At 40.4% G+C, this 12,770-nt stretch overlaps 1 protein-coding gene across 1 annotated transcript in view; it reads left to right on the plus strand.

Moving 5' to 3' along the window:
- The window catches only part of LOC148035999 (uncharacterized), a 55,437-nt gene extending 43,354 nt beyond the window's left edge, over nt 1-12,083 (plus strand). Inside the window, exons 5-11 of the mRNA XM_087678002.1 lie at nt 9,102-9,195; nt 9,343-9,402; nt 9,739-9,804; nt 9,899-9,997; nt 10,088-10,132; nt 11,460-11,562; nt 11,687-12,083. Coding sequence (XP_087534128.1) covers nt 9,102-9,195; nt 9,343-9,402; nt 9,739-9,804; nt 9,899-9,997; nt 10,088-10,132; nt 11,460-11,562; nt 11,687-11,754 — 535 coding nt within the window. The 3' untranslated portion in view covers nt 11,755-12,083. The remainder of the gene's footprint in view (nt 1-9,101; nt 9,196-9,342; nt 9,403-9,738; nt 9,805-9,898; nt 9,998-10,087; nt 10,133-11,459; nt 11,563-11,686) is intronic.
- The last annotated feature ends 687 nt before the right edge of the window (nt 12,084-12,770 follow it).

The following is a 12,770-nucleotide window of genomic DNA, read 5'->3' on the forward strand; positions in this document are numbered from 1 at the left end:
GCAAGGGCACCAGATCAGGCTAATGATGACGGCAGCACCAAAGACAGAGGAAGATGACGGAGTTGAAGTGTGCACCTGCCACGGAAGGAGGGAAGATGATAATACAACTAATTGCCAAGTGGGAAATGGCTATAAATAGCCAAAAAACCCAAAAATTGGCCAACCTGAAATTTGAGGCCGACCAACATTTAATGCTGGTAAAAATGCCAGGAATGCTCAGAAAACAGAAAATGCACTGAAATGCAATAAAGTGAGTGCTCTAGAATGAGCTACCTCCTCCGTCAAAACAAGTGATAGACAAGTCAGAGCTCCTACAGTCCTCGTCTAACTCAAACTGCGGCTCACATGCAGGAGATGACAAGGCATGACAAACATGATTGTTGACAGCTTTGTCTCTGTGATCACTGTACAAGCATGTGCCTCCACCAATGTGGCTCTAAAGAAGTGAACAAGAAGGCCCATGGTGGACCCCTTGCAATCACTCATATGTAACACCCTATAAAAGGGAGTCACGATAATGACAATGGCACGGACTTTTTGCCAAAATTGCTCATTAAGGCACAAGCGTTGCATGGCTTTGGCCTCCTTTGTCTCATGCTCATCCCACTCATTCCATAGAGTGGACACCACTGTCGACACAAAGGTTCCTATCCTTCATTGTAACAGTCAAAGTGCTATCATGCTAGCACGCAATCTTGTCTTTCACACACTCAAAGACAAAGCACATACAGGTGAAGTATCATTTTGTCAGGGATGTACTTGACAACAAGAGCATTGAGCTTGTCAAGGTACATACAAATGATAACCTTGCAGACCTCACAAAGGGTCTTCTAGCAGAGGGTTTGCTCATTGTAGCCAAATGATAGGGTTTGGATAGTATATGTGTATTTAAGCTTTGTACATACATAGACTTCGCTGATTCTTTTCTCTACCTTCAGGCACATTGCTTTTAGGTGGGAGGTTGTTGGGAATAAAGACTCATCGTGCCTTTTACCATGTTCGGGTGTGAACCCCTACACTCTTGTACTCTATATATCATCTAAACCTAAAGTGGTATATCCGTCATTGTACCAAAATACTGATTGTGTCATGCACTCACTCCTTCAACTCACTCTTCTCTCTATACTTAGTCTGCCTTGTACTTTGTGTCAATCCTAGCAAGTTCCTTCATACATCAATAATCTAAAGAAATACCGAAAGGAGCGCCAAGCTTTGGGGCCAACAAATGCCATGTGTGTTGCAAGAGCTCTCTAGCTCCAATTGCTTGTGAATTTTTGTTGCTGAATTTACCGATTAAGCTGAATCAAGTGTTTGCTAAAATTTAGCCTACTGCTCTTTGTGCTTTTGAAGGTGGGTTTCATAGTTCTATTGCCGAGGCATCACCATCTTTTTGGAGGTGAGATTGTGGGCATCTTGAGCTACAGACACATGCATTTTGGATTGCTGTAATTCAGTTACAACAAGGTTTATACTAGCTGAAAACAATAGATAGCAAGGGGAAAATGGCAAAAGATGCCACACAACAGTGGGAATAGGAATTCCCTCGTGAAAGGCACTCAACTCATGGTTTTGGGTCACCAATGCTGAAAATGCTTCAGGACAACAAGAAGGAAATGCAGTTTTAGGGCATAGTTTGCCAAGTGCTGTTATTTGCAACAGTTAATTCAGCAGCCTCAATTTTCTGAATTTATGGAGTCCGTTCTTGATGTTAAAGGAAAAAGGTTGCTTCGCATTCTAAACAGCCAATTGAGGCTTATGGACAATCTTTGCAGCCAAAAGTATTGCATACACCGGCATCTCTAATACCGAATGTGTATGGAACTCCAATTCAGTAGCATGATCATCCATTAGGGAATAATGTGCAGCATGTTCCTCGTGGACAGCAAACAATTCCTTAACCATCTACACATCCACGTTATTTTGAGAGCAGATTAGTATTTCAGGCAATGGATGCCACTGCACCTACCAAGGTTGGCACACATAATGCAGCTGGTTTTCAGTCACCTATGTTAGGTGTTCAGGGGAATTATCTGGTAACATTGGTATGCAGCCAGGAATCCAAACTAGAATGTTTGGTCAATTAGAAGATCATGGTAGACATATGTTAAATGCAAATGCAACAATGGCATCACCTAGGCCACCATTTTACCAGCCACCAGTGTATGATGACTCCACACCTTTGGGTAAAGTTAAAGACAAAAGTGTTAGCATTGTACCTATCATGGGTTTGTAAATTGGTTATCTGGGCATTTGTATGGGCAACCTTGAAGGCAAGGTAGCCAGCTTGTTGAGGTGCATCCTTCACTGGATTCGCTGTTCCACTCTGGCTGACCTGCATTCAGGGGCATTTGTCAGCTGGCTGACCTGCCTCTTTTCTTGTCCATTCTCAACCTATATATGATGTGTTCTTTCTCCTCCTCCAGTGTAATTCAGCATGCTGCATCCTGTTTAGTGAGGGAGAGTGGGAGCACACTCGTGTTCACCACAATCCATGTGGTGTGTATTCACTCTCATGCTTTGGTATATGGATTCATTGCCTGTTTCCTGTGAATTCATGTGTTCTTGTCTGTCTGTTCAGCTCATTGTATACATAGCAGTTGCTTTCTCTTGCTTCCATTGCCCCTCTCTTTCTCACATGGTATTAGAAGACCAAGTACCCTGGTCATAGTGTTTTCTTTGTCTACTATGACTGCTGCTACAGGTCTGTTCCTCTTTGGTTGATGCTCCAAACTCCATAAAACCTTGTGTTTTTCTGCTGTTCCAATTCAGTTGGTCTGGGCGGACTGCTTCTTAGCTGGGCAACTTCATCAACTGCTGGTTGACTGTTTTCTTCCTTGTTATATGCTGTTCACCCTGTGTTTTGTTCAGCAATAGCTTCATTATTTATCTAGGTGCAGTTTTTTTTGTCTTCCGTGCAATCATCGATCTGATTTGACTTCCATCTAACCTGCATTTTTATGCTGGTGGTAAATTTGACTTGCTTTGCAGTGAAAGGTGTGCAACAAAAAAGGAACATGAACACAAAGAGAAACGAAGAGAGACAGCAAAAGAGAACAGAGAGTGAGGTGATAATCTACACTGAATCTGAAATGAATGCTGAATACAGAAGGAGAGAGAGAATGGACTGATCAGTCCTTGCACGCAACCCACAACATCAGTGAGGGCACCAGATCTGGCTGAAGACTATGGCAGCACCAGAGATGGAGAAGTAAGCCGGAGACGGAGTGTGCTCAGCAACCTGTAGAAGAATATGATCTGCCCAGCCAAATGATTGCTATAAATAGCAGAAATCTTGCCAAACTGGCCTGCCTGATCTGGCCGACTGCATTTAATGCAGTTGGCAGCAATAAAATAATGTGAAAATGGTGACATGATCACTCTGGGGAAAATTGCAGCAACTTGGAGCAAAATCACTGAACTAGCAGGGCAGCACTAACTGGCAAGTGATTGGCAAACAGAAGAAATGCACAGTATTTGTGCACAGGAGAAAGAAATGCATGCAAAAGTGGAAGAAAACATAGTCAAAGCTCCAATGTCTCTATCAGACTCTGACAAAGCTCACCAGGAGATTATAGACTGATATACATAAATAGGCAGGTTGACAAAAGGAAGGCTCGTGTGTTGGTTGTTATGTTTGGACTCTAAAGTCACCGCATTCATTTCAGTTTATGCTCCTATCTTTTTCTTTATCTTGAACTGTTGTACTTGCTTAAACTATTGAGCATGTGATTGTGGGCTTATTTACCATAAGTGCCCTAGGTGCTCTCTCAAAGCCCTTGCTTATCTTTTTTTCCTTGCCAACCAGTATTATGGTGGCATTAACGACTCATCGATGTGATCATTATTTTCCTCTTTTTATGCCTATTTATAGGCCACCTCTCCTTGTCATGATCATTTTTATACATGTGTATTGCATTTGCTTGAGAGAGGAGTCTAAAACAACTCTGTTTGTTGGCCACAGCCTATATGGTTGTACGTGTTGAGCTAAAAATGCATTATAAACTGATTGCCTTTTTGAAATAGCCCCAAGACAAAGATATTACCAAACTTTCATTAAAAAGAAATCCATTGCTAGAGGGTTTCTATGTCCCATAACCAAAACCCTAATTTGGGAGGATCCTTTTGCATCTATTAAATAGATAGGTTGCCCACCATTCAGCCCATCCTTGTTTGTAGGTTACACTAGTCCACAACCTCTCTACTGCTGTTGGTGCCCTGTTTCCAGCCTGCAGCCCACCTCCAATGGCTGTCCAATCTCACGTGATTGCTGCCATGCCATCACCATCTGCTACCTAGCCACCATCAACTACAAGTTCAACCAGGTGTGTTCTAACACCCAGCGCCATTTTCTTGCTGCCAGGAAATGTATTGTAACTGCATCTTGCACCAGCCCTATATGGACTTCCATGTGAGCATTCAGATGGCAATTCACAGCTTGTGTTTTGTTGTTCTGCAAGCCACCCTACTTCAGCGCACTCCCTAATAGCTGCCCTGCTGTTCTAAGATTTGGTGGTCAATTTCTAGCCTCCGATCGGTGGTATACTGCTACATTTACTAGATTTTAGCCTTTAAATTGTTGCATCTTGGTTACCAGCCTACTGCCCTTTCAGATTCAGCACTTCTGCAGCTCCAATTGGTGGTTACAGCACTTGGGATCTGTCTCTGGTGGATATTACGCTTTAACAACTCCCTCAACCTACTCCTACGAGAGCCATTGGCTGTTGGACAACTTGGCCCTTGAGCATCTTGTACATTCTTTCCTTCATTTACAACATTGATTCATTCACTTCAATTTCTGTCTATATTTTTGTGTTTTGTGTTTATTACATTATTATTTGAGTTATTGTATTTTAGTCATGTTCATACATTTTGTGTTTTCCTAGTGCAAAATAGGTGTGTCTTATTGATAGAACTCAAGGCTTTATTTTGCACATTCACTGTGTGATAACCACTCTTGGACTTGGTCCATAGACCAATGGGTTCATATGCTTGTGCAATGTGGGATAGCTATTAGAAGAGAAAAACACGGAATAGAATCTACTATGACAAGAGGACAATGGTTGAGTGCCAGCTCTTACACTCCACAAGCTCCCTCTCTCCACACCAAGAATCTGCAAGTACCTAAAATGGATAATGGACTGTGGTCACCCTCCCTTCTTTATAGACAAAAATAAAGGAGTTGTCCTACTACAAAATAGATTGGCCAATTACCAAATAAGGAATGTATAGAGTGTCCATAAAATTATTTTGGCCGCACTTGTAAACATGTGATATGACCACTTCTAACACCCTCTCTTAGAGCACAAGTGAACAAGCAACAAACAAGAACATCGGGAATGCACCATGGATACTTCAACAACGTGCACTCCGCTAGATGTCTCGGTAAGAAAGCACCCTGAAGAAGAAGTCCAAATGCCATAATCCTTCTCTAAAAGCAAAGTAGTCAAGCTAGCTACCATGCACCTGCTACAGTCACACAAGCTCCATGGATAGCTAGCCATGACACCAAGATTCCTCCACTAGAGCATATGCATGCCCTTCAAGTTGCCTCATGCGAGACCACACAAACATATCATGTCACTCATCCCAGCATGAACTTGGCGCTAGACACTCCAGTCCAAAGTTTGGATCGCTAAAATATATGAACTTGATGACACACACCAAACCACCAACAATGAAAGAGCATCAACATGCCCTCTTTCCACCCTCACACTTGCCCCCTCTAGCTAGGACCATGTGAGAGAGTGCAACATCACTAGAAGACCACTTCATCAGTCACCTTGGCCAGAGTGGCCTTCAATGACTCAATCTCGGAGTTTGAAGATGAAGTGTTTGTCTTCTTGCCCTTCTTTTTGGATTTGGTAGCCTTCTTCGAGCAATCCTTACAGAGATGGCATCGCTTCCCATAAGAATAGCAATGGGCATGCTTCTTCTTAGTCTTCGAAGATGCTGCAACTGCTCTCTCAATATCATCACCATATATTGGAACCTTTCCTTGGCCTTGTAGCAAAGAATTCTTATCAAGCAAAAGAGACATGAGATCATCAAAATCGAGATCAAGAGTGGAAAGTTGGATCACGCTTGGGCCACCATATTGTACTCCAGAGGAAGCTTAGTAAGAAACAATGGAGATAACTTGAGGAGGTAAGAGTGGTCCCCAAGGTGAGCAATTGATCATGGATAACCTTGAACCTTAATAGAAATGCTTGCATGGAGTCTCTAGAATTAAACTTGATGTTATACGGTTGATCTTGAAGGGTGATAGCCCTCATGAAAGATTGCCACTCATGAAGCGCTTGTAGCTTATTCCAGACTTTAGATGTCTCCAAGGTTTGAATGATAGGAGAGAACGTTAGGTGAAGCAAGCATGCTACATACAAAAGCAATAAATGCCTTGGCATCTATGCCTTCCCATTCAAAAAGCTCCTCTTGAAAATCTTCCTTATCCTTCTTTGTCCACTTGGAGGGATTTGATGGACGCTCTGGCTTGGGCTTGAAACCTGCAACAACCAGCCAAAGATCTTTTAGAACAAAGCAAGCATTCATACATAGCTTCCAATGAGCATAATTAGAGCCCTTGAGTTTGTTATCACTATTAGTAGTACAAGAGGGTGACATGATGAGGTGAAAATGAGAAAGGGTACTTGCACAGTTACCTTGGGAAGGAGATAGTAAAAGGAGTGCGAATAGCCTAGATACGCTTTACAACAACAATCAGATAAAAATGATGTCAAAAGGAAACTCACATGTGAATGAGCCTTAAGAAGCAAAGCCAAAGCAACCACAATCAAATTAGCATGCTACACATGAATGGCATGTCAAAAGAATGCTAACAGGTAGCGGCAATCAAAGGATGTTGCCAAAAGTAGACATGCAAATGTCGCCAAGCAACATCAGAACAAGATCAAATGTCAACAACAAGCAAATCAACAATTACATACAAGTCAATGTAGGCAACCAATAGTCAGGTCAACGCCATGCTAGATGGCAGACAAGTGTTGCAAATGCAATCAAACGGCAAACATACGCCTTCAAAACGCAACCAAGATCCCACTAGTTAGTTGTAGGCCACATGCCACACTACCAAGAGAGTCACACATCGATGGAACACACACCTTAAGTACAAGGTAGCAAAGTAAATGGCAACACATCACAACCAATCATGAATGTAGCAAATCAACGACAGGTTCAACAATGGTAGCAAAATGCGCATGTCAACATTCAAGATATAGCCGCCAATGTAAAATCATACCAATGCATGTCAAGGCAACAGCCACTACACAAGTCAAAGGACGATGGCAATGTAAGAATTGAACTAGCCATGCACAGAAATGCAAGACCTGTTCACATGACAAAACACAAGTCCAAAGGTCAATGAGGATAGCAAAGAGTTAAACATCAATGTAGATAGCCGACACTCATACCTATTTCTTATCATAAGTTTGCACCAATGAGAATAACTCCTTTAACCAAGACCTAAACATTTGATACTATGTTAGAAGAGCAAAACACGCAATGGAATAATGAAAGACACAAGATGGATGAAAGAGACAATGAGCAAGATGTAACCGAGAATAGGAATCCACTATGACAAGAGTACAATGGTTGAGCTCTAGCTCACACTCCACAAGCTCCCTCTCTCCACACCAAAAATCTGCAAGTACCTAAAATGGATAATGGACTGTGGCCACACTCCCTCCTTGTATAGACAAAAATAAAGGAGTTGTCCTACCACAAAATAGGTTGGCTGCTTACCAAATAAAGAAGAAAGAGTGTGCCCATAAATTAGGCTATGGGTGTTTGTAAACTTGTGATATGACCACTTCTAACACTAGTGGTATGGGATGCCGGCTCTTGGGGTGTGGTTGTGGCTTGGTTTGTCACTAGCTCCTAGGTTCAAGGGTGTGTCCGTTTGGCTCCGTGGCTAGGAGGTGAGTCTGATGTCAATTCGTCTCATGTTTGTGGATATGGCTTGTGTTGTGTATCATGTGTAGGTTGAATTCTAGGTGGACATCTCATTGGTATCATCATCTCCATTACTTTGCTTCCAATGCTCCACATTTCTCTAATAGAATTCGCCGTCAGGTTTGAGGAGATTTTTGGGCAATTGGCCTACCACCAAATAATATGTTTTTTTTTTCCCCAAATAGTTCTTTTTGGGGCTGTTCCTGTGGAGTTAATTATTTACTTGCTCAACAAAGAGAAAACACCCAACAAAAGCACCACTTGTCAAAGTAGATATCCAATAGAATGTAGGGAAACAGTTAAGCCAGCCATATTAGGCTGTAGGAAAACGCTAGTTTTTCCATGCATCTGGCTATGTTTTGATCTATAATCTGATAGAAAAATAGATTGTATGAATAGCTCCACAAAGGAGCTAAACTTTGAAATGCCTAATGGAAAGAAGTTCCATCAAGGCAAAATTTGGCAATCACATAGACCCTAAGTGGTGGCTCACGATCCTTACGTATATGTAAGATTCTTAAAATAGCCCCTATTTTTATGTAAAATAGGGGAGAATCACTTATCTTTAACTTTTATTTGACTCTTTGTATATTGTTGAACCTAGGGACTTACAGAGTTATAAAAAATAGCCCTAGATTTTATTTGAAACAGAGGAAAATCGTTGCTCCTTGGCTTTATTCGGCTCTTTGTATACTGCTGAAGGATCTAGGCCCTAACAAAGTTTCATAAATTTATCGAGAATATGAGAATATTAGTTTGGAAGGATCATTTGTGTGGAAATTTGTTAGAGTCTAGGGTATGATTGACAAGTTGAGGAAGGTCTTCAAATTGCTTACCACCACTTAGGGCTTGAAATGAATATAAATAAACTAATATTTTCAAAATCCTTTTACATCACTATCCCAAGCACTAGCTAGTAGGGGTAGGGGTTAGCAGGTGAACTTGGGCAAAAAATTGACATTGCAACCTCTCTGATATTGGAGTTAGGGTTAGGGTTTAGGAGAGCAACCTAGGTAGTGTCAATATGTCTAGCTTGATAAAGAAATTCTAGAAAGAACCTAGATGTTTCTTGCTATAAAAGATTGTTGAGGTATCATTTTGCCCTAATTTGCTCCTTGCAATGTTTCTATGGACAGGTACCTCCTCGAGTCATCTAGTTTTGACTTGTTTTTTACTTATGTCGAGCTTCCAAATTTTGATATTGCTTCAGATGCATTTACAACTTTCAAAGTGAGTGACTTCGGTATGTGTACTTGTACAAGATCTTGTCTGTTCTTTTATGTACATTTGGACCTGAATTCTTTATATTACTCTCAGTTTTTTCTCTTTGTTTTTCCTTAACACTGCCGTTGTTTCTGCTACTTTGTTGTTTTACAGGAGCTATTAACAAGACATGAGTTGGTGGTCTCTGAATATCTCAACATTCATTATGCCAAGGTGATGACTTACCAAATCTGGCCTCTAGTTAAAAGCCAACATTTTGTCAGTTGAAAAGAAAATGACGAGGCACTGATATGATGTAGAATATTTCACACTTGGGGAAATCAATGATAATTAATGGCGTCCAAAATAGCTCAAGGGATAGATTGCTGTCTTTGGAAAAAAACTCAATGGTGATATTGTTCAACAGCAGGACTTGGGGATGAGTGTGGCTTTACATTGAAATAATGCGGGGGATTTTATTAGCACTTTGAAATGAAAGTCCATTTAGGAAGCCTGTCAAGTTGAAACATGCATTGACATAACCTTGATTTTGTAGACTTTCTGCTGCAGTTTTTTGGATTGTATGAACGGCTTCTGACTTCAACCAATTACGTAACAAAGCGCCAGTCTCTTAAAGTAAGTGCATTTTCACTTGGACCTTTATTCTCCTTTGCAGCTCATCCTTGCTTATGTTCTTTCGTGGTACAATTTCTTGCTTTCTATGCTATAGCTGTTGGGAGATATCCTCCTAGAAAAGCCACAAGCTAATGTTATGATGCAATATATCTCGGAGGTGCGGAATTTGAGGATATTGATGACCTTGCTTAAGGTAGAAATTGCTTAGCCTATTTCTAGGTGCTGAAAATGCTATCCCTATAGTGAGTGTTTTTAAAGATGATGAATCGAAATTTGTGGACAGGATACAAGCAAGAATATTCAAGCATCGGCTTTTCATCTATTTAAGGTATAAATGTAATTTTCATATTTATAGCTGATAAAAGACCATGACTGTAGCTAAGTGTTTTGAACAGTGTGCTGCTTTCCTGATTAGTTTCTATACTTACAGCATGTCTAGTATGAAATATATACACATGAATGTACAATGCAGCTCATCAACATCGTAATCATGTTATGGCCTCAAATAATTATGTTGAAACCAGTCTCTCCTTATTCACTCTCTGATTTTGGTATAGTCATAGTAATACTAAATGCACATTTATAATATTGCTAATACCATAACTCTCAGGACTCAGTACAGTAAAGCTATACTGTAAATACAGTAATTTCAATCTTCTTTATACAGCAGAGTGATGTCCATTTGCTGTCTTTGTTTCTTTAGTTGAGGCCTTTTAGTGGTGGCCAAATCCGGTATCCAACTCTCGAACAAATCATTAGAGCAAATATTTCATTTTCTTTCCTCATCATGAGCAGCAACTGGGGCTTCTCAGACACAATCTAAGTGGAGCTTTTTCTTTAGAAGTATAACCAAGCAAATCCACAATAGGCAGGTACACACTCTCAATCAGTCTTGGACTTTTAGCTTAGGACCACTCAACTCCCTTGGTGATTAGCTTCAGTTTCTGAAGCTGGGGGAACAGACACCAGGCTCAGAGAAGTGCACTTTTGCTAAACTTTTAACCCTTTAGAGTTAAGATACATTGGCATCTTTCTGAGGCTAGAGCTCCAAAAAAGGAGTGCTCTTTGAAGGTGGCCCTTGGAAATAATATGTACAGCACTTTGTGGAGAGATGTTCCTTCAGCTGAAGCCGTCCCTTTATCGGAGTAGGATAGGATGAGAACACCTAGTTTTGAAACACCTTGGTTGGTATTCCTTAAGGTTATGTGGTGGGTTATTTTGGGGCCCTTCGCATAGGACCAGCCAACTCTCATTCACAGACATGGAATTTTGTTAGACATTGACCCTCCTGAGGTAAGGGGCTGGCATCTTGTTTGACACTAGAGATCCATTTAGCAGTCTGCATGCAGACAGGTGCAGCAGGTTACCTTTGCAGTGATGGATGGTGGACTGCTGGTGACACAGATTATGGATTTCAGAAAGTTTCTGGGGTGCTCCTGGGCAGAGGATTATGAGTTGACAATGGTTCTATGTGTGCCAATTGTGTTGTATGTACTGCCAATATCAACTTTCTATATTCAAGCACTTCCATCTACTCTATGGTTAAGTTGTTATCAAACTAAAACTAGTTTGTTTTGTAGGTTTTTCTTCTACTTATTCAAGGATTTCGATTCCATTGTTAGGTTGTTATCAAACTGAAGCTAGTTCTTTTGTAGGTTTTTGTTGCCAATCCTAGAAAGCCTCTTGCCATTGTTAAGGTCCTCCTACAAAATCGTGAGAAGCTTTTGAAATTTTTGGAGGAATTTCATTTGGATAAAGGTATATATACCCGCACCGCGCCGCCCCGCCCCACGGCGCCCCCCCCCCCCCCCCCCAACCCGGTGGCCTTCTCTGTGTGTTTTTTGCATGCCATTGAACATTTTGGTGAACGTTTATTTTACAGAAGATGAACAGTTTGAAGAGGAGAAAGAACTCCTTATAAAGGAGATAGAAAACCTTACAGATCAATAGATAAATCCCCAAGCAAGCCTCTTCTTCGGAGTCCAATGGCTTCTTGAGAGATCATTAAGAGAGCCGAGCTGTTTGGGGTCTTTTAACAACATTTGAAACAGGAAACTAATTGATCCTCCTTTTACCTAATTAATCATGTATGCGGGCTCTCAGGCAGACTCTCTTTCGATATGTTGATGGGTGTGCAACTGAGGTTAGTCCCTTTGTTGCCTTTTTACAATGTAAAGAGTGTTGCTATTATTGTCGAAATTTCAAGTTTTCCGATAGCACTTGTAACTTTTCAATGTAAAGAGTGTTGCTATTATTGTCAACTTTTCAAGTTTTCTGATTATTACTTCATTCCATATTAATAATCTCTCCGCAGTCACATTTGACAATGATATGTATAGACTGAAAACGGTGGAAAATAGTTGTCAACATTTAGTTGCTAGTATTTTATAGTTAATAGTTAGAACTTAGCAAGCTTACACTCCACAAGTTTTTAAAGTTTGGTATATATGAACAGGCAACTCTAAAGAATAATTTACGCTTGTTCTTTTGGGTTGCAATATTATATATTCCCAATGATGGGAAAAAGAAACACAATTGTTAGTAATTTTGCTTCATACATCTTTGTCGTTCATAATGAGTACATTATGGGTGGTGTAATGATCATTTGGGTGTAAGGCAGGCTAGCTGGTGCTTATAGAAAGATAGCAACACTAAGAGATTGGATTGAACGTTGTTAAAAGTGTTAATCAAATGTAGACGTGCATTTAGTTGAATCTTTTTCTTGCTCTAGTCACAAGAATAATTCTTCATTAGGGTGGTCTTTCAAAAGGCATGAATATTGAATAAGCACCATGATACTATACTAGCACATATAATGTTAAAAATAAGATTAAAGTAACTCCAAACTAAATGTGCATAAAATTAAATAAACAAGTCAAAAGGCAAGCTTCTCTTGAAATTGAATCAATTTTATGAAAAGTGAACATCTTACAAAATTGAACAGATTTTATGAAGAGTGGACATCT

Source organism: Lygodium microphyllum, chromosome 5 (assembly GCF_053477565.2).
Source record: "Lygodium microphyllum isolate KBCC chromosome 5, Lygodium_microphyllum_v1.1.10, whole genome shotgun sequence".
Lineage (NCBI taxonomy): Eukaryota > Viridiplantae > Streptophyta > Polypodiopsida > Schizaeales > Lygodiaceae > Lygodium > Lygodium microphyllum.